Source organism: Choristoneura fumiferana, chromosome 17 (genome assembly GCF_025370935.1).
Source record: "Choristoneura fumiferana chromosome 17, NRCan_CFum_1, whole genome shotgun sequence".
NCBI classification, from domain to species: domain Eukaryota; kingdom Metazoa; phylum Arthropoda; class Insecta; order Lepidoptera; family Tortricidae; genus Choristoneura; species Choristoneura fumiferana.
The window spans coordinates 3,051,095-3,074,201 of record NC_133488.1 but is presented as its reverse complement, the minus strand read 5'-3'; the positions used below and the strand labels follow the sequence as shown (position 1 = coordinate 3,074,201).

Below are 23,107 nucleotides of genomic sequence, written 5' to 3'. Positions count from 1 at the left end.
TTACGCAATCATGCGATGTGACCAAGAGCAATTTCAATGTACAGTGCGTACATGTGTGAGACAAAGAGACGACACAAGCCCTCAGGCTACCACCATATCAGATGTACCCACTGAAGTAGTTCTCTGTTCTGACGATAGCGATAGATTCGACTTTAGAAAATCGCTCGTTGGTCGCTTGTAGTCGAGCCCGGCCGTAAGGGGAACGCCGAACGAACGTCTTTTACGAGAAGTCGCTACGGTAATGTGCTTTGCTTATGTATTAGCTGATTGGATATGGAATGGTGGTAGTTTCCGAAATTTCTTCTATTTTATCATAAAAATAGGGGAAATGAGAACTTTTACGACGCGTTTCTGTTACTACAATAATTAAAAACTTAATCAAGACACAGGACAGTGTGTCGGGAAAACGTAAAGAATAATTTTTAGAAAAAATGCAATTGTCATTGTTTTTAGAGGTGTGATTTTTGAAATATAAAGTCTTTAAAGTCTTATAAACGGGTACCCATTAACCAATGCCGATAAGTTGTTACCCATATTAAATATAATGACCCGGATAACTCACGTCTTAAATCGAGTTTAGCTCGACATGTTTCGGGCTAATCCGTAGCCCTTCGTCTTCGGAGCAACGCGACTCAGCGGTTGCTGCAACACGCGCACCTAAACTCGATTTAAGACGTGAGTTATCCGGGTCATTATATTTAATATGCGTGAGTCTCACGGTAGTTTCATGTTCAAAGTTGTTACCCATTGAAGGAATTAGTCAAATCGCTTCACATCACGTTGCCGCCGCCGTTTCGCTGAGTTATGGCCGACGTCGATCAACACCATGTACGCTGTGACGTGAATGTCAGTAGCGTGGAGGGAATATTTTCATCAGGCAACTCGGATATAGAAGAAAGAAAGAAAGGAACGTAAACCATGTTGTAACACTTATGTTATTCAATAAATAAATAAATATAAACAAATATCATGGGACACTTGACACCAATTCACCTAGTCCCAAACTAAGCAAAGCTTGTACTATGGATACTAGGTAACGGATAAACATACTTATATAGATAAATACATACTTAAACACATATTAAACATCCAAGACCCGAGAACAAACATTCGTGTTATTCACACAAATATCTGCCCCGGCCGGGACAATATAGGTACGTTTGTCCTTATCTATCATTTCAAAAAGCATATCTATCAGAACAGAGAAAATATACATTTCGCTAATGAGCTTGTATTTTTTCTGTACGTACGAGTGGGTAAGTCCGAACTTTTATTACTCAAACACATCGAAATAATATTAAGAATCACAAAATTCCCATCCAATTGTTATAGCAAAAATCCGTCGATGCAACAGAAGTGCTTGCGTAACAGAAGGTGCACTGGCGCAATGCCAACATTAACTATCATTCTGCCCAAAACAAATGGTTGTGAGACAGACTCTGCAGAAGTGCTTCCGCTACTCCAGTGTTATCGGGGATGGTTACAACTCTGTCGAGTCGAGGAAATCTGATTTCTGTGTACGTGTTTCTATTTAAATAATATTGGGTATTTTCAAGTGGTAGAATGCAACGTTATGATTTTTAGAAGCTTTCGTTTAACTTGCTATGTTCTGCTTACGTATGTGGTTTGACTTATGTCATCTCAAGTATAGGATCTTTAGTTCGAACTCTGACAAACTTTAGTTATTCGTAATTCATGTGCGAAATTTTTGTTTTAACGAAATATATTTAATAATAATAAATAAATATCATGGGACACATGACACCAATTAACCTAGTGTCAAACTAAGCAAAGCTTGTACTATGGATACTAGGCAACGGATAAACATTATATACATAGTACCTGGGCGACCGAGCTTTGCTCGGGCTAAAACTCAGTAACAATCGTTTTCCCAGAGATAAGACCAAGTTAGATCGATTTTTCATCCCCGAAAACCCATACATACCAAATTTCATTATATATATATATATATTGCTCGTTTAAAAATATTAGATAGATTAAACATCCAAGACCCGAGAAAAACATTCGTATTATTCATACAAATATCTGGCCCGGCCGGGAATCGAACCCAGGACCTCAAGCTTCATAGTCAGGTTCTCTAACCTTGGCCATCCGATCGTCATGAAATTTTTATTTGTTATTTATGTAGTTGTAATAATAATCATCATCATCATCATTAATCAGCCGTAGGACGACCACTGTTCGACATAGAATTCTCCCATATCGGGGGTATATGTTGTATTGCTTTTGTATTACTTCGATTGGAAGCGACATGCAACAACTCCCGCGGCATTGACGATGACATACATCCATCTCATTGGTGGAAGTCCTACGCTTTGCTTGTCAATCCACGGTCTCCATTCAAGAACTTCTCGGCCCAACGGCTATCTATTTTTCATGCTGCCCACTCATTACCACTTCAACGAGCTAATTCACCCGACTATAATTGTGATCCTTGTTCTTCTACGTATCTCTTCATTACTGATTCGACCTCGTAGAGAAACCCCGAACTTGTCTTTTTCGCTAATAATAGTAAGCTCTTGCTTAATTTATAAAAGCATATTTCAAAGAACACAGAGACAAGACAGAGAGCTGTGGAAGAAGATGGAGGAGGCCTTCACTCAAAAAGGGGCCCAAGTCTCAGAAGAAAATAAACAAAATAAATGAAACTAATCATACTAACAATAGGAGACAGGGAGTAATAAAGGCTTTTTTTTTTTTTTTTATTATTTCAAAGAAGTCACATCGCGATTGGCAAGCGATTGACTTACGAAGGTATAGCAAAGGCCCTATTGCCTAATGTTTCTGACGATCGCTATAGCAATCAAATGACAGATTTTGTATGCGAAATCTGTCATATGATTGCTATCGCGAGCATTAGAAACGTTAGGGAATACGACCTCTGTATTAAATGCTAATAACCAAAGTGTGCTCGCATTGGCCTACTTATAAATATCAAAATTTCTTTATAATTTAAACGAGAATTAAAATTATGCATTACTGACATTGACTCAAATGTAATAAACATTAAATGCTAGCCGTCCTTCCAAGTAGTTCTTAATCCTAAAATCGCATGCAGGGTTCAAACACATCCACGTTGCAATTTAGATTTTAACGCGTTGTAATAAGAGCCTATTTAGGCACGCCACTATGTTAATTATTTACAGCAAGCAAGTGAAGTTTCAGTTGAACTTAACGTAATGCTAATTTTGTTGTTTGGCTTTATTTTTAGGGTACCGTACGCAAAGGGACCGAAGTAACTTTAATGCGTTAAATACTTTTTTTTTAAATCAGTATTTTCGACTATAGAATGTTCATACTTCTTAACCCCCGACGCACAAAGAGAGGTGTTATAACTTTGAAGCCAATGGGTCTATATCGACTGATCTAAAATTGTTTTGCATAAAAAAATTTCGTAACATATTTTGTTGCATAACAACGTTTTGTCGAATGATTGAAATGTCTGAATATTGTTTGGTCGAAATTAAAAATAAGTATCACACGCTTCACACCAATTGACCTTCATCCCAAACTAAGCAAAGCTTGTACTATGGATACTACGCAATGGATAAACATACTTATATAGATAAATACATACTTAAATACATGATATTCCTTATATTTTTTGGTCGAAAAATTGTTTGTTTTCATTTCTATGATATAACATTGTTTTGTCGAATGTATTATAGGTATAAAATTGTTATTTCGAATATTGTTACCCCTAATTTCATGTATGGAAAACAAATATGAATTTAACGACTCTGAGGCGAAGTTGACGGAGCTCCGCTAAGGCGCTTCGCACCTTGACACAATACTAACCTAACCTAACCTATAGTCGAGCAATCATGTTACTTATAACACCCCTTTATCTGCGTCGGGGGTTAAAAAAAGAGCGTGCTCACCATCACCCTTTCACACGTCAGGGCCTTTAGTAGTCTTATGACACCTACTGGACGAGATCTGTCCTATTCTGAAACCGTTCAGCACGGCCTCGTATGTACAGCCTGCAGGGCTACTACGAAACTCGAAACTCGAAGTTCGTGTCGTGCGATCCCTCTCGCTCTCGTATTAAATAGTATAAGTGTCAGAGGGACCGCATGACACGAACTTCGAGTTTCGTGTTTCGTAGTAGCCCTGCTGAACCAAAGCCGCCGGCACTCAAAAAGTCTCAGCCAAGAAGTTAAAACGTACCAGTTAATTGTTATAAATTCCAGTTTCTCATCTGGCGGGAATAATCTTCAGGGAGTAATCTTATTGTGGGTACACTTTACATCCCAGCCGGCTTTTGCGGCTATAAACAAGTGACAGAGTTGGTGGTGCGAGATAGGAGCGGCAGCGGAACTGAAATATGTTTTACACATTGACAAGATAATCTATGACACCTTCTGTCAAACGGTCGTCGTTTAAAGATCAGTTAGTTAGCCGGTTGAAGCCGCAGGTTCACGGTGGATCGATACATGCCGCTTCCAACCGAGCAATTAGAGGTCCATGCGGTAGGCCTATGTCCAACATTTTTTAACAATGTGGTAATAATAATGAGTGAAAATCACGAACGTTTCTAACATTATGAAAATTTCATATCAAAATAACATCATTTACTTAATTTAAATTAATTCTACTCAAGTGAGCAAGCAAAATCGTTGATGTGTTCCATAACTTTTCAACATTCAGTGAGTTGAGGACATAATATGAAGTCATCCAGTTGTGAAATGTGTAGGTGTAATTTGTTTTCAACAACGTAAAATTTTCCTTGTATATTTAGGTATATGTATTGCTCAGGTGAGTGTGAAGCGCGAGCGAACCGTCTCCATTGTAGCTCAGGCAAAAACGCTTTCGTTTTTCTAGTGGACGTCCAGTGGATATCCGGCGGATTTCTGTATGTTCTCCTCTACGCGTTTATCAACCAAATCCCATTACATTTTGTAAGCCAGTTTAAATTAGGTATGTGGAATTTAACCTCTTCCAACACCCAATGGCGGGCCAGCAATGTTAAGTGAAGCTAAATTAATAGCAGTATTTAGTGTATAGTGACATTAATAGGGTTCCATTGGTCACCCTTCAAATCATCATCATCCCGAAGCTAAACTAGGGATATTCGATATACATCGATGCATCGAAAACATCGATGTTTGCAATGCGATACATCGAATCGATCCGATGTTTTGAAAAGCTATCGATATACTCGTTGTATCGATGTTTTATCGAATCGATGATAACCAGTTAATTTCAGAAAAACTCAAGTTTGACCACTAAAATTTGTAAAATGTACATCTCAAAACAGGTAATCTTTTCAAAGTGAATGGTTTTGTATGTAATTTAATTACAGATTATGAAAGGAGTTAGATCTATTATTTTATGAAAGATTAAAATCTAAACTTTAATAAAATACCTAATGGTTTGGGTTCTTTTCATAACCGTCATATACGAAAATTTTCACTAAAAAAAATATCTGTTTTGAGATGTACGACTTTTCCCATGACTACAGCTCTGTAATATAATGTTAGAAGAAGTACTCGATGTTTACAAAACATCGACGTTTTCATCCAATAAGTACATCGAAATGCATCGATGTACAGTTCCGATTTATCGAATCGAAAAAAAACACCGATGTTTTTTCAAAGTGGACACCCCTAATCTAAACTCGAGGTTTCTCTACGGGACTGAATCAGAAATGAGGAGATACGTAGAAGAACGAGGGTCACCGACATAGCGAAGGGAATTAACTTGTTAAAAGAGCAAATGGCAGCCCAAATAGCACGGAGAACGGGTGGCCGTTGGGGCCGAAAAGTTCTTAAATGGAGACCTCGGGGCAAGCGCAGCGTAGGAAGTCCACCAACGAGATGAACAGATGACCTGGTTAAAGCCGCGGGTTCACGGTGGATGCAGGCCGCTGCCAACCGAAACAACTGGAGGTCTATGGGGGAGGCTTAAGTCCAACAGAGGACGTTTACAGAATGATTAAATAAGACTTGCCCGATTGTCTTCAGAAATACTCACGATTATTATGACACAGTGTATACCTAACTAAGAATAATTTCGTGATAAACACTAACTTGGTAACTAAGCTAACTTATGCTCAGCGAAGGCTTCGGCGGAGTTCCCCTGTCACGAGTAATAATTTAACTTACGAACAAGTTGGCAAGGTCATTATTCGTTGCATAAAGTAGATAAAGTACAGAAAGTTCGCTCCATACAAAGTGTTCGGCGACACGCTAAAGATTTTAGGCAGTGGAGCGGCTGTTTTGTCATTAGAAACGAATGCTTTGTTAAACTCCTAGCGATTTTTGGAAACTTCGTTCCAATCCCGCTGGAATTTGTCAAGTTTTTGGGATAAGTTGCTTCATTATTAAATATTTTTTATTTGTGTTTTTTTTTATTCAACTGAATGGCAAACGAGCAAGTGGGTCTCCTGTGGGTGTTTTTTTTTGCCTCATTACCCGAAGTACGGTTATGTTTTCGAACGCGTGTATGTATGTCTCCGCAGCGCAGTGGCTTAAAGATTTTCAACATATGGCACACTTATCATTAGATTCGTTAAAACTGTTGAAACGACAGTGTTTCAAAATGGCATCCATAAAAAAAATATTTAGAAGGGTTTTTTTTACTTTAAACAATAATTTTACTATGGGTATCAAACGTAAGCTCATATTTAATAAACCCATTCTGTAATAATTACATATTGAAAAAAATAATAGTCAATAAATGTTTGATGCCAATCAAATCAAATTAAAACTGAATTAAGATACTAATTACTTACGTAAGATTTGTGTTTTATTCGTTTACTTCAAAGTATCATAATCATATCAGCCGTAAGACATCCATTGTTGGACATATACCTCCCCCATATACCTCGTGTTATATTCGGTTGAAAGCGGCCCGCATCCACCGTGAACCCACGGCTTTAATCAGGTCATCCGTCCATTTCAAAGTAGGTATGGTTCTTGAAATTGCTTGCAATTTATATTCACAATCCCAAACTTATACTCGATTCCCGCTCACGCCTGTGCCTTCCACCCGCTGGCAGAACTCCAAGCGCCTAATGTCGAGGCGAAACACTAGATGGCGCGCATTCAGATCTACCACGGCCTACCCTAACGAATTTACGTGTACACAATACACGTAATTTTGTTTATTAATTAATCTGCTTTAAAACATTTAGTTTTATGAGCTACTGAGTCTTCATCCGCGACTTCGCTCGCTTTGATTATTTAATCTGATAGTCGAATTAAGACCCTAGTTAGACCCTAGTCCAACATCTGGTAGCATAGTGTACAGTTGTGTTGCTCTGATGATGAACTCTGGTTGAGTTCGAAACGCGTCAGCATAGTGTGGTTAGGTTTGTGTGATTTGTGTTTGTTCATACTTCAAAAACATATTTGTTACTTCGTTCGTATTATTAAGACCAAAACCACTAATTGAAATGAATAGTATGATCTATTTCATCAAGTCAGCCGAAAGAAAGAAAAGAAAGAAAGAAAGAAAAGTAAGTAAGAAACTACATTTACTTAACGCCATAAAAACAAACAAAGAACAGATACAAGACATACATGGCATGACTCTAAACAGGTCCCCACAGCATAATGCCACGGCAAGCCGTGACGCTGATTTTCAATGAGGACCTGAAGCTGACTTTCAGTGAGGACCACTGCTGGACGTACGCATGACCAAGCAAGTATGGCATGGCATGGTATGACCTATTTACTTCCATACAAATCTAGAACACTTATGTAAAATCTAGAAAACATAATATAAATTATACAGTTATCAAGAAGCGTATTGTGCTATTTATCGCCGTATCTTTAAGTTCTCTTTTGGAAAGGAGCCAGAATGCAAGCTTTGCTTATTGACGTATTGTATTTAATAAAATTCTGCACCATGTGAAGCCAAAACTTGGCCCAGTGGCTTTTATAAACCAGATCGATGTGGAAGTTGGAAAGTCATTTATTTTGCTAACACAGCTAGCGTGGAATTGTTTAAGACAAACTTTAATACTAAGATTACCTAGTGATGGATGGTGTTTCTTTTGCTTTTCAATGAAACATAATTAACAGAAGCTTTTAAGTTCATTATTTAATATAAGCTGTATTTAGAGTGATTTATCTGAACTTCTAAATTATGACTGTATTTTTTTTATTATTTTGTATTTTAGTATAATTTTATTTTGCATTTTTAATGTCTCTGTACTGGAAAAATTGGCATTTTATAGACACATCCAAATAAAAATAAAAAACCAGCCAAGTGCGAGACGGACTCGCGCACGAAGGGTTCCGTACCATCTATACAACATTCATTAGACATCAGCAGAAACGGCAAAAAAATCACGTCTGTTGTATGGCAGCCCCCCTTTAATATTTACTTTATTATATTTTTAGTATTTGTTGTTTTAGCCCCCACATTTATACATAATCTGTGAAAATTTTAACTGTCTAACTATCACGGTTCATGAGATGCAGCCTGGTGACAGACGGACGGACCGACAGCGAAGTCTAGGAACCCTAAAAATTATAATCAAATATCAATCATAAAGATCTTATCGAAAACAGAAATGTTACGCAATAGACCCTCAAGTCTATTTTCCGCAATACCTTACGTACATATTACATTCAAGCACTGTTCAACCGCATACGCCAGTTAGCCTGATGCTTAAAGCAATTTCGTTTTAGAAATTTCGCTTTTCCTGATTTCGCTTTCAGTGCTGTCTAGCTCTTGTCAAGCTGCCAGTCTTAAATGTCACGGTGGCAACGTTTAGTCGGTCTTTAACGATTCGGAGGGAACTTTTACGGTAGTTTCAGCCAGTTTTTTATTGGAATACGTTTCAATTTTTTTTAAACAGTACGAGATATGTGAAGTGAAAATATGCAGTGGGTTCAATTTATTTCCATCAGACGGTATTAGACAAAGGTAACTGGAAAGAGATCATGAATCTGGCCCTATACCACGAAGTGCAAAACTAAAACTTCGTATGTTGCCGTCCCACTGACGCTTATGTCATTTAATACGCGAGTGAAAGGGACGGTGCGATACGAACTTCGATTTGCAAGTTTCGTAGTAGCCCCTCAGATCGCAACCGCTTACGAACGACCCTATGCGACTCCAATTTGAGCTGTGTCTCATACGAGGTGCCTCTGATGATACCTAGGGCTTTACTTGTTAATGCAAGGTTCAATTCTACTCCCATAAATGAGTATTAGAAGATCTTTACTTGTAACTTACCTCAGTCCCCTGGACCTTCAGTTTCATGTGGTCTTCCCTGGTGGTCTTGCCATCTTTCCGCTTCTTCCAGCAGTAGCCGTCGCGTCTGTAGCGGACTTTCTTGCGGCTGTATAGCAGCATTGAGCCGCTTTTTGGCCTGAGTACAAGAGAAGAGAACAGTTACAAGCTAATGCCAGAGAATTTCTTAATTATTACCATGGCGTAACTTTTGGATTCTTAGTAAATTTCCTCGAATAATACATTCACATCCCAGAATCCCGCATAATTATTGATATCCAATCCATCTTTCAGCAAGTTTTCGTCCCCATAAAAGGACGAATCGGCCCAAATCATTTGAATTATTATAGAAATCGTACCCGGGCCAACTTTATTGCAAAGTTGTAAAATATCCGCATTAACTTCGGAAGTTTACGACCCAAAACCAACTCTCAAGACCTCGTATCTCACGTAACCCGCATACCCTAAAATCAACCATGCCCCTTCAAGTTATACTCCAGAATCCAACGCCGTGGAAAGGGGTATTCGAGAGTTAGTGAGAGTCACAAGTTGAATTATCATATTCGCTTGTAACTAAGAAGGATTTTATAACCAGGACACTTGGGTAATGGGGTTGAATAATGTAGAAAAAGTATTTCTGTGCTGGTTTTGAGGTCAGACTGGTATAAATAAACAAAACATGGGTTTCTTTTTAACTTGGAGCAAGTTAAAAAGGTTGCAAACAGGGCCAACAGACTTCGAAGTTAAGTTTATTCACTAACGTCGAATGAAAATGTTTTTTTTTCGGACAACTTCACACACAATCCACCACCAGTCCCAGTTTCTGATTTACTATAGTTTTACTATCCTTTTTGCATCCAAGAACCGTATCACTTTATATAATTGTGGTCTTCAGCAACTAAATCCCAATACTTCAATACACTAGCTCATGTCAATTCATCATCATCATCATCATCATTATCATCAGCCCGAAGACGTCCACTGCTGGACAAAGGCCTCCCCCTTAGAACGCCACAATGAACGACAACTTGCCACTTGCATCCACCGGTTTCCCGCTACTCTCACGAATTTATAATATAAAGGACAATATATCCCGTGACGTCACTGCCAGAAAAGCATGGCCGTCAGCATTTGAACAAATAAATCGCGAATTGAAGTGATAAATCTGAGCGATGTATGTTAGTTGCCTTTTTGCATTTCAACCTGCGTCAGCGATTGGAGTGCCAACAGATAGTCGTGATGGATACTGTTGTACGGACATTTAGATTTTAGCTGTTTGCAATGTGTTGCTTGGAATTCGTATGTTTCTATTTTCTTTTTAAGAAGATAATTTTATTGTAATCATAGATTACGTAAAAATAAAAATAAATAAAAATTACGCGCTGTAAATTGTTGCAGTTGAAAATATATATTTTTTATTTGACAAACGAGAAAGTAGGTCTCCTGATGGTAGGAGATCACCACCGCCCATAGACACCTGCAACACCAGGGGGATTGCAGATGCGTTGCCAACCTTGAGGTCTAAGATGGGATACCTCAAGTGCCAGTAATTAATAACATTTTTTTATATAACCTAGTACTTAATCACTATCATTTATATTGGTAAATTTACGTCAACCTCACGACTACGAGTCTACTCGTTAGCAATAGTCATGACATGAGTAAGTTCCGGGTGATTAATGACTGGGATATATTGCAAAAGTTAAAAACGTTATAACTTTTTTTTCACTTGACTTTGACTGACTTTTTCGCTTAGACTTGTGAATATCAATGTAAACCAATCTGGCGATTCAATTTTTAGCCACATGTTTTTTATAATAGAGCAATAAATATTATATTTTGTGACAATGCAATAATCAAAATTCCGTTGAAAAAACTTCTAATGTCTGCACTGCAAACTAGAGTGATTTTGATAGTTAGATAGTTTTCAAAATGCTTTAAAATCTATAATTATCTACGTAAAGTGAATACTTAACATGTACTTTAAAAGAAGACAAGACATAGACTGGGAGTTGCAAACGCGAATAAAAATGTATGATTTTGTTGTTAAACTAAGGTTTGAAGTCGCCCCAGCAGATTATAGTCACCTCGGTTTACGGTATCTCATTTAACAAGCTAAAACAAAGATTAGTCAAAATAAATGAACTCTAACTTGATAAAGCTTTTATCTTTTCGTACAGTCGGGCCCTTTTCCAGATTATAGAATGGTTGATTACAATATTTTACGATTATTAACGCAATACAATTTTATGGCGCCATCAAAAAAGTCATATTCGACTCAGTGATTCTAAAATTAAAGTATTATATTTCATGAATTTATTATTAATAGCAATTCATTTCTATATTAGAAATAACAGCAGCCAAATCGCATAAGGTATATTCTAGAAAAAGACATTATTTTGGGCCGTAGATCCGACCCGGGCTCAGAGTGGATTGAATAATAGAGATCTAATAATAATCATTTAACTTTAATCCAACCAGCAGCCGTCGTGACGTGTGTTCCTAAAGGAAAGACCACGAATTAGACCGAACCATGTTGAACTAAGCTCAATGAAAAAATTTAGTTATATGTTTTTATTACACCATATAATGTCATTATGTCATTTAATATCCAGGATCTATGCATCCAGTTAAATTCAGTGCAGTCCCAACTAACTCAACCAGACTAAATGTTAGCTTCAATTAAACTTACAGACCTTAAACTTTGGTACTTATCGCATTTACTAGTAGTACAAATACTAAACTAATAAACTACACCAACAAACATTCATAAAATTTAAAATATACATAAGGACACATAAGATATAATTTCTCTGTGTAAATCTTGATTACCTTTAATACTTTTTAATTTTGGGAGCTCATTAATGGTAAATACGGTCTATATGTCGTAAAAAATATGCCTATTCTAACTGTGAATTATTTAAAACTAATATTGATTATTTGATTAGCCCTTACGTCACTTATGTGTTTTGTAAGTTCTCCCAAAAGTCTTCCTTCTAAATCGGACACTCTTGACTGAGTGGTGGTGTGGTCAAAGTGGTCGCCCATCACTGTGGTTGCCGCCTTCACTATCCTTCTCCATCAGTCTGTATTGGCCATTTGGCTAATACATTCTAGTGTAGGAATCTTGGTGACAAATTTGATGCTCTTTTTTGTCAAAATTTTCAACATCAAAGAATTCAAACTAAAAAGCCCGTTTCGCATTTACATTTATTATTTTGGGACAGAATAAGCATTAAACTTTAATAACCACAAATCCTCTCACTAATCGCCTAGTAAAACCGCGTTGGAAATTCCGAAAACATCGTGTGCTCCGTCATAAAGAGTTGGCGAAAAATTATTAGGTAAATCAGAGGCCGAGGCTCGTTTACGTGACAAATCGCCTGCGGCCGGAGCCCTCTTTATAGGGGCCTATTTGTCTACAGCACGGAGATTAAAAAGCAGTGCCTCTCGTAATTCCTGCTTTGCCATGTCCCCGCCGTTCGCGTAATTTAATTTTATTGTCCTCCCCGAGCTTAATTTAAATGTGTACGCGAATATTCGGGCACTATTCTTGTTTATTATTAAGTTAATATATTCGGTATATTTGAATATCGCCGTTTTTGCTTTCGCCTCATTAGGTGCGACGTTCGTGCGAATGTTTATGGTTCCGGACTAAATAGTTGCTTCGTCTACGTCGTTTGCGAATAAATCGTTATTTATCATAGTTTTATGCTGTACATTTTCATTGGGTTATACCTCTAAATAAATAAATTTTAATAACTTTGTAACGGTACCTTACAGAAGATTTTAGGTTAAAGTTTTAAGGATTAGTATTTGCATGAAAGATGAAGTGCCGGCTTTAAAAAGCAATCCATTAGAAGAGTCGAGTGTAAAGTGTAGGAAGCAAAAATCGAACTCCACTCCGACTAATGAGGACGAAAACTAAAGCGAAAACTTTCTTGAAGTAGCTGCACGATTGCATATTCACGAAATCCGTCGCATGACAAACACAACCGTAAATCAGGCCCAACGATAATTTCACCTACATTCCGTTGAATTTATTGTTGAAATTACATCCAAAGCGGAACGATAAACACCAGCGTACCGAACTTGTAAAATAGTAAATAAATATCTCAATCGAAAGTAAAAGAGTTATGTGAACGGGACATGAAACTAGTCAAATGTTTTCAGTATGGTCCAAACGATTTTAATAGCTACAATGGCACGGCAGTGTTGTACATAACAGTTATTATTATAGAGTTGAACTAATCTTAATTAGTTAATGGCAAAGTAAAATGCGGTATATTTTGTGCGATAAATAACCTGGTAATGTTCCGACAACTTCTTTTGTTTAAAGGCTTAATGATTGTAACGATTGTTTTTCGTTCTAAAAACTCAGGAAGATCACTTAAGTCGAATATTATAGAATACGCTTACGAAGAAAGTATTTCCAACAATCAGAATTGTATCTTACGAATAATTTATTTTTAATTTATATTTTCTTGTTTGTTTAATGTCAACTCTACAATAAGATTACCTAAATACTTTTTTGTTCATTGCATATTCAAAAGCGCTGGTGGAATGAGAGAAAAACCATGTCAAAATGTCTTTAATGATCAACTCGCAAACAGACATATCGCACTCCCAGATCGACAGTGGTTCAACTCAAAATAATGCACTATTTAAAAGTAGGTAGACGTTCTAGAATTTAAATTAGGTCTAAATTAAAATGATACATTATTTTGAGTTGACCCACTTTTGATGGGAAGTTGATATTAATTAACATGAAATCTTACTATCATACGTTTTGGTTAACTATTTTTTTAAATATTAATGGAACTTACCTACACTATTAAATCACATTGTCAGTTAAATATTTTCTAAAATAATCAAATGGTCACAGGTGGCTAGATTTGACTTATCAAATCGAATCTAGATGTTGTTTGGCTTTTTCGTTAAGAACAAATTCTTTTACTAATTGCTCTTTAATGCATTTTTTCACAAGTTCATACCTTGAGCCAAAGTGCATGGAATCGCATTAGAATCGGCAATCGCCTGACACCACCATGCTGATATTCGGAATAATTACTCGAACATGCGATGCGGTGCAGAAATCAAAATGATTTGAAAAGTTCATTAGGTTTTTTGTGATGTGGCAAAAAGTGCCTTTTCGAAGCTGAAAGTTTGCGAGTTGTTTTTTTTTTCATTGAAGTGGTTTTGTAGTAGGGTTATTTGAATTGGCTATTTGAGTTTAAGAAATTCCAAAGCCTCAATTTTGTTACGACCATCATCTCAAGATTCTAGGACTTATTTTAAGACTGTGTCAAACTAAGTGCCGAATTAAGATTTTAGGACTGTATCAAACTAATTACTGTCGCTTAATAGTTTAGCAATTATAACTGCTTCTAAGCTGGGGCTTTAATTTAATACCCCATAAACAGCTATTAATGATTGATAAATACATAATCTCTGTAATTAAGAACACCTAGTAATTAAAGCAACAAGGCAACATCATAGGTTTTAATCTAGATACTGCTTAAAATATATAAATGATGCGAGAAGAAGTACTTACAAAATCAATTCTTAAAAAAAGGTTGAGTGGCGTATGTTTAACTGTTACAGAGATAGAACTAAAAGAAGAAAAGTAAATCTAATACAAGAACCGTATTGTTAACAACTTTATGATTTATCAACTTAAACAGGTTCAGTCAGTCAATCAGTTTGATTTTTCAAAGATGAACGGAAGACTCGGTGCAGTTATACTGATTTTTTTGTTTAGATGGATTTGCAAATGAAAGTGCATGAGCGCACTATACGAAAAGCCGCGCGGCTTTAGCATGCCGTCTCTCTTCAAAGTATTGCTTGAGAAAGAGACGGCGCGCTCAAATTACGCTGTTAGCTGCTTAGTGCGTATGCGTACATAGCCTAACTTATGCTTTTTGACACCAATGTAGATTGATTTGATTAAACTCTGTCAAAAAGGGGCTAAAACGACTATTTTGTGTTTAAAATGTTCTCATGGTTTTTTTCCAATAAGCAACCAAATTTGTTTCTCTAGTTTCCTTCACGTAATTATAGCAAAACCATCCAACCCAGCTATTTCCATTTTCTAATCACGTGACAGGTGCCAAGCTCATACAGTTCAAATTAAGTCATAGTTATTAAACCGCCGCGACAGCGAATTAATGGATAGTTAGCATGTTTAAGCTTGTTCTAGAAGTTATGGCATGTTCTTGGATTGTAAGGAATACTTTATTTTAAATTATCATGATAAATTGGAGGGGCTTTAAGGAAACGTCGTATTAAAACTATTAGAGGAGCTATCTGATTTTACTTAGTGAATAATAAATAATATCGTGTAAAACTACTGCATTTTTATGCACACTTTTTCATGAATATTTTTAATAATATAACGTCGCTGACCGCTTGTAGTTTTTGCGATTCTAATGTTACCGTGAACTGCTTCAACTTTGCCCTCTGGCCCCAACATTGCCTGATTCAATTTGGAGTCGATAACCAGCACCCTTCTAGGTTTTTAAACTTTTATCCCCCCGTAAAAATAATTCCCGTGTAGATAAAAGTTTAAAACCTATAAGAGTGCTAAGTTATCGACTCTAAATGGAATCAGGCAATGTTGGGGCCAGAAGGCAAAGTTGAAGCAGTTTACGGTACTGAATTTGTTATGATGCGATGGATTATTCCAGGAGAACAATGTACATACCCGGATAATTTTACTCGTAACGTGACTAGGTCAAACAGTTCATTTATATCATAATCACAGCACCATGTCATCAACATATTCTAAATTCAAAACCCGTTGCCAACTCAAAACGATAAATTATTCGCTGCCCGCTACAACCTCCCCACAAAATTTCACCGGTTCGTACAAAGTTAAACCATATCTTCAAAACCGAGGATAAGCTTTTGAGTAACTCATAAATCGTATTATAGGATCTTGTGAGGCCCAAAAATACACAGTAAAAGTCCCAGCGTCAAGGGAAATCCCTGCCCACGAAATTAATAAGATATGCACGACGCAGGGAATAAAGTGGCCAAGTGGAATAAACTTGCGCAAGCAATTCTCTGGAGTCAAACGTCTGGGGGATAACAGGAAACAATCATGAACTACGTCACTGAAGGTGATCAGTGAGACGGTTACTATGCAGCTGCTCGAAGAAGGGTATGTTTTCATGTGTTTATTTCGAGTGTATGTATATCTATTTTTTTAAGCCCATCTAAATCAAAATCAATATCAAAATGTTTATTTGCAAACAGGCTGCAAATGGTTGTTTTATGTGTCACTTTGTTGGACTACCAGCGCTTTCGGAAAGACCATCATTGCCAAGAAGAATGCGCCGCAAGAAAACTTGACAGAAAGACATTTTTTCAAAACAAAAGCCTGAGTTATCATTAGATTTGTCAAAACTATCGGGGTGTCATAGAGTATACAATATTTCAAAATGGTGTCAACGAAAGCTAATATTCAGCTGCTGAAAGAGGAAATCAAGTCTAGAATAGGTAGCCTAATACTCCGTTAAATAAGTAACTTAAAGTTAAAAAGTCGGGATCCATTACTATTTATTCTCTGCCATTACTGGGAATTTTTGAGCTAGTCACGATTTTAAATATGTCCCGACTTCTAAAGTTTGAGTTACTTAACTGAGTACTAGACTACCTACTAGACTTGTTTTCCTTTTTAGTTTTCATTCAGTTTTTTTAAAGCAGTAAAGTGTAGGTATTTATGTAGATAACAGTGACATGGATAAACATTTTCATTAGGAAACCGCCGCAAAGAGAGCAATCAGCTATCAAATATTTTCTCGCCAAGAATAATATTAAATAAAATCTTGGCAAGAAAATGTTGTTGGTACAACAGATTATTATATAGATCCCATGTCAGTAAACGATACACATTTGTAAATCGTCTAAAAAATTCAATGAAAAAAACTATGAATATTTTTTCCCCACTACAGATCTCGAATTAACATGTCAATTTGTCACAGCGCAGCTAACGAGCAGCGCTCTCACTCGAGTGGGCCGAATGGGCCGGATCGGTGTCGGAATTAAAAAGGCAAATCGTCGATCGACCCGCTCTCAATTAGCGAACCGGTGACAGCCAGTGGCGCAGTAGGTGACGAGAATGGTGAAGCTGTGTTATTTGAAACTGCAATTTCAGGGAATAGTTGGAGAGTTTTGGTTGAATTTGATGGCAAGTGTGATAGGATATTTTCAGTGTAGGTGTGGTTAAAGTTACCAATCCGCACTTGGCAGAATTTGAGAGAAAGAGATAAAGAAACATTTACTCACACATATACGACACCTATTTATAAAAATACAATAGAAGAAGATAATATCAACTGCTAGATTAGAGTTATACTAGGTATTTGGCATTTGCATAGATTTTAGGTTTAGGATGAAAAGAAGGCAATGGGCGGGCCACATCGCTCGAAGAACAGATAACCGTTGGGGGAGAAAAGTCCTCGAGTGGCGACCACAAACCGGAAGACAAAGCGTTGGCAGGCCTCCCATCAGGTGGGCGGGCGACATCGTGAGAGTTGCGGGATACCGGTGGATGCAAGTGGCGAGTTGTCGTTCATTGTGGCGTTCTAAGGGGGAGACAGTGGACGTCTTCCAGCTGATGATGATGATGATGATGAAAAAAGGTATTCACAAAGGTCTTCAGTTTCAGTTCCCTGGTATTGATTCAGATCCCTCGTCTGTCCATTGTAACAGCTAAATTAGTAGTGAATAAAATATGCGCCCCCGACGGCGCTGATTGAAATAGTAAACTCTATACTAATGATCTCAAGTAGATAAATTTGGGTGAACTCATTTATGAGAACAACTGTTCAGGATCACTTTGTTTGTCGTCCATGTCTCTGTCCGGAATGTTCTTAGGAATGACTTGTGAAAAAAGATCCAAGCTCACTGGATCGAAAGATTTCGAAAGTGTATTTTCATGCAAAAACCACAAGAAATATTTTTGTTTAATTCAGTGTTGAAATTGTACGTTTATTAAAGTTCTATTTATATTTATTTTTTTTTTTTAATAAAAGTAAAACTTTTTTTACTCTTCCTTTTAAATTTTAACGAAACTCACTGTATGACTAGCACACGCATTTAGCTGGTTATTTTCACGTTCTCTATTACAAATATGAATAAACCAATCACGAGCACTTCACCACTAGGACCCAATATTAATAAAGTAATCATAATTCAATGAACAGATTGCAAGCACGGCCCTCACCCCGAGCGGTTTCAATATGAAAACAATAGGGAGAATTCCCATAAAACCCCGACATGGGAATCAATTCTGATCATAACAACGAATTTTTCCATGTGCAAAAATATTAAGGGGCTACAACCATAAAGATTCTTTAGTACACCGTATTTTATAAAATACTTTTGATTGTTTTCAGGAAATATTCTGAACATAAAATGTACAGTACTTAGTACATTTTGTAGTCACTTACTGGTTACTGGTAAAAAGAAGTAATAAATCAAATGGTGAACGCTCAATATAGTTGTCAGATACTTCAATTGGCTTTATTGTTACTATTAAATAAGCTTATTCTTTAATTTATAGCTGTTGGTTCTCCGAAAATCCATACTAATATTATAAATGCGAAAGTGTATGTGTTTGTATGTTGGTGAGTTTGTCCGCCTTGCATGTCGAAACGGAGCGACGGATCGACGTGATTTTTGCAATAGAGATAGTTTATGGGCCAGAGCTAGTTTAGATATAGATAGAGATAGTTTAATACTACATAGTATATAGTTATAGTTTGATACTTTAATGAATGATATATGTATATTTTTAAATCTTGTTATGCCATTCTGTGTTGTGGATGAATAAAGTTATTTCTATTCTTTTCTATTCTATAGGACATAGGCTACTTTTTATCCCGGAAAAATGGACAGTTCCTGAGGGAACAGCGCGCGATAACCGAATTCCAAGCGGGCGAAGCGGGTAAATAAATAAAATAAATAAATATACTAACTAGCAAATGATTAAGTCTTTTTAGTAATGTAAGTTTGTGAAGTATGTAAGTATAAGTTTATTTATAATAATAAAAGTTTTTTTGCTGACTACTTTTTGTCATCCAAAATGAATTATGTTGAAGAGTTTCGCTTTGCAGAGACAATTTTGGCCGTGTAGTAATATGAGCTACTTAAAAATGACAATGTTCAATCTTTTACAGTAACACAATAGTTTACTGTAACATCAACGCATATTTGCTTGGTAAGCGCTTCACCAATGTCTATAAATACCTATACATTAATAATACAATCGGACATAATTACTACGGACAACTGGTGTATCATTCCACACCCTCGTATTACCACCTATCCCTCAGCCTGACCACCAGAATTGTTTCACTACCAAAATTTACTGTATTGTTACCACTGTTAAATTTGTTACCAGTAAATACCAGTGTTAAATTTGCACAAATATGCCAACCTCAATCAGATACCAGGAAGTGAAGGAAGGAAGGACGTGGTCGAAAAATGATTTCAGAGATCATCTTTCAAACGAAACATTCAATATTTCGGCCCATAAAAAGTTGCATAATCAATTATACCTTCATCAGATCTGTCAATAGTAAAGGATTACGTTAATCTGACAATTAATTAAGCCAGTCAATTTGGACAGTGATTAAGTCGTAGGCGTGAAATTTATAATTTGGTTTGGCAAGTTTCTGTCACAAAATATTATTAAGATGCGTTTCCATTGAGGCACGAAGACGTGAAAAGTAGACTAATGACGTCATCAGCATGCGTTTAATGTAATAATTATCAACACGATAATTGTCAAACAAGAATGTGCGACAACAATGCACAACCTGACAATTCGTGCCCTTTTGTTATATTTATTGCAATTATCAGGTCGAAAACAAACAAGCTGAGATAAATGTGGTGCATCGGAGAAATTTGTGTCTGTATCACTGTCCAGCGGTGGTGTAGCGGTATAGCACGCGGCAGAGAATGCCGAGGACCTGGGTTCGATTTCCAGCGCTGGTCTTATTTTTTTGGTTTTTCTATGCATCTATATTTCAGTTTGTATTTTCGATATGGGTTTTACGGGATAACCGTAAAAGTAACAAAAAAATTTGGAATTGGAATCAAAAATACAAAAAGATAACCAATCTTAATTATCAGGTCGTAAATTTAGGGTCGTTAATTAATTGGGAGTGCATTAATGGCACATAGGTGACTCACGAGCAGGCAGAGTGGGGTCTTTTATTAAAATTTATGTTTTTAATTTTATTCTGATTCAAAAACGTTTCGTTGAATTCCTCTATTACATTTTGGCACTGGCAGTCGGGGTTTCTGACTGTTTTAATTAACTTTTTTATTTAATAACTAGCTTTTGACCGCGGCTTCGTCCGCGTGGAATTCGGATATCGCGCCCTGTTTCCACGAGTACTGTGCATTTTTCCGGGATAAAAAGTAGCCTATGTCACTCTCTATGCCAAAAACCACGTCGATCCGTCGCATCGTTTCGACGTGAAAGACGGACAAACATACGAACACACTTTCGCATTTATAATATTAGTATGGATACTCTTTTAATGATCCTTAAAAATTATAGCTTAAATGTGTTTAAAACATAACGTATATCAGAATGGGCTAATATTAGCTTTCATTTGATATCCATATCTTTACTTAAAAATCAAAAATCCCCGGTCCATACTTTTTCGTTGATAAGATTTTTGAAATATTATATTATACGTATACCGTAAGTTAATCCGACACTTTGACGGATCTTAGCCATTTAGGCTACAAAGTGGACCACATAACCTAACCAACGAAAAGCTGGAAAACCGCCGACTTTGTCACTTCAAAGTTCAATATCTCAAAAACGGCTGAACCGATTTTAATTAAACTTGTCTAAGAACCATCGCTAGAAAACCTGCTTTCAAATATAAAAACCGCATTCAAATCGGTCCACCCATTTAAGAGCTACGGTGCCACAGAAAGACAGACTGATAGCGATCAAAGATATATGTAACACCCCTCTTTTTGCGTCGGGGGTTAAAAATAGACTGACGTAACATGCATAAATACGCTTGAAAAACGTATAAAAAACATTCATCATAATCCCAGCCTATAAACGTCCCACTGCTGGGCACAGGCCTCGTCTCAGAACAAGAGGGCTTGGGCCATAGTTCCCACGCGGGCCCAGTGCGGATTGGGAACTTCACACGCACCATTGAATTGCTTCGCAGGTTTGTGCAGGTTTCCTCACGATGTATTCCTTCACCGCATAGCTCGTGGTAAATTTCAAATGTAATTCCGCACATGAATTTGGAAAAACTCAGAGGTGCGAGCCGGGGTTTGAACCCACGACCCTCTGTTTGAGAGGCGATAGGTCAAACCACTAGGCCACCACGGCAATCATTTCATATCAATCACAAATTCAATCAACTAAGCATCCAACGGAATACCGGCCAATAATTTAAGCAAGCCTTGTTTGCCAACGAAGACCTCCGGCTTATTTGCGCTGTGATTTATGCATCACCGGTTGTAGGTTAGATTGGGTTCTATTACTCGTAGTGTGTACCCAATGGTCCAGATCCATTGTTATCTGTCATCCTAGGAGGATGATCGTACTATCCTATCCTACTTTAATATTGACGACCGGATGGCTAAGTGGTTAGAGCACCTAACTACGAAGCTTGAGGTCCTGGGTTCGAATCCCGGCCGGGGCAAATATTTGTGTGAATAACACGAATGTTTGTTCTCGGGTCTTGGATGTTTAATATATATTTAAGTATGTATTTATCTATATAAGTATGTTTATCCGTTGCCTAGTATCCATAGTACAAGCTTTGCTTAGTTTGGGACTAGGTCATTGGTGTCAAGTGTCCCATGTTAAAAAAAAAAAAAAATATAAATATGAAAGTTTGTGCAGATTTTTGGATATTTTTTTGTATTTTTTATTTCAATTCCAAATAACCAAAGATTCCAAAAAAACAATCTTAATTTGATTGCTTAGAAACGATATCTCTTGTCCGGGTGAGCGGTTAGTTCCAAAGGAATGCCGAAAAAGTTTGAGGGCTTACGGCATAGATGTCGCTAGCGTCGCTGCTTAAGTGACTAAGTAAGAAACACAAGCTGAGATATGAGATGCATAGGGAAATTCGTGTCGGTACCGTTGACCATCAGTGGTGTAGCGGTATAGCACGCGGTACGGATTACCGAGGACCTGGGTTCGATTCCCAGTGATGGTCTTATTTTTCTGTTTTTTCTATGCATCTATATTTCAGTTTGTATTATCAATTTCGGTTTTACGGGATGACCGTAAAAGTAAAAATTTGGAATTGAAATAAAAAATACAAAAAGATTCCAAAAAACCAATCTTAATTTTGGATATTTGTTACCCAATCACGCAATAACAGCTTAACGGATTTATATGAATCTTGGCGTACAGATAGACAAAGATCTGCATTGAGACATGAGATGCTTGATATCCCGGTAATGCGTTCCCGTGGGATAATACATTAAGTTTAAACAAGAATAGAGGGCGCTGTTCATGAACGGTGTCGTTTGCAATCAATAGATGGCGTTGTGTTGTTATTTTAAAATTTATGACGGTGGAAGCATTCTACACTTCCACTGAACGTAGATATAGTTAGTGTTTAGTATTGTTACTAAGGGACCCCATACATCCCTGTATTTCTTTTATTATTATGTTTTGTATTTTTTTTTCTTTAATTGTATAATATAGTTTTTAAGTATTTTATTTGTAATTATATTTTTATGAAAAAATGACTTTCTGCCAAGTTTCTTGCGGCGCATTCTTCTTGGCAATGATGGTCTTTCCGAAAGCGCTGGTAGTTTAAAAAAATGACGTGTAAAAGTGCCCATTGCGGCCTATTTACTGAATAAATCATTTGAATTTGAATTTTTT

The 23,107-nt window shown here is 36.9% G+C and overlaps 1 protein-coding gene across 5 annotated transcripts in view; it reads right to left on the bottom strand.

The window, feature by feature from the left end:
• The window catches only part of Camta (Calmodulin-binding transcription activator), a 176,028-nt gene that overhangs the window by 43,701 nt on the left and 109,220 nt on the right, over nucleotides 1–23,107 (bottom strand). For all 5 annotated transcript variants that reach the window (XM_074100862.1, XM_074100866.1, XM_074100863.1 and 2 more), the window contains exon 5: nucleotides 9,214–9,349. In XM_074100862.1, the coding sequence (XP_073956963.1) occupies nucleotides 9,214–9,349 (136 nt within the window). The remainder of the gene's footprint in view (nucleotides 1–9,213; nucleotides 9,350–23,107) is intronic.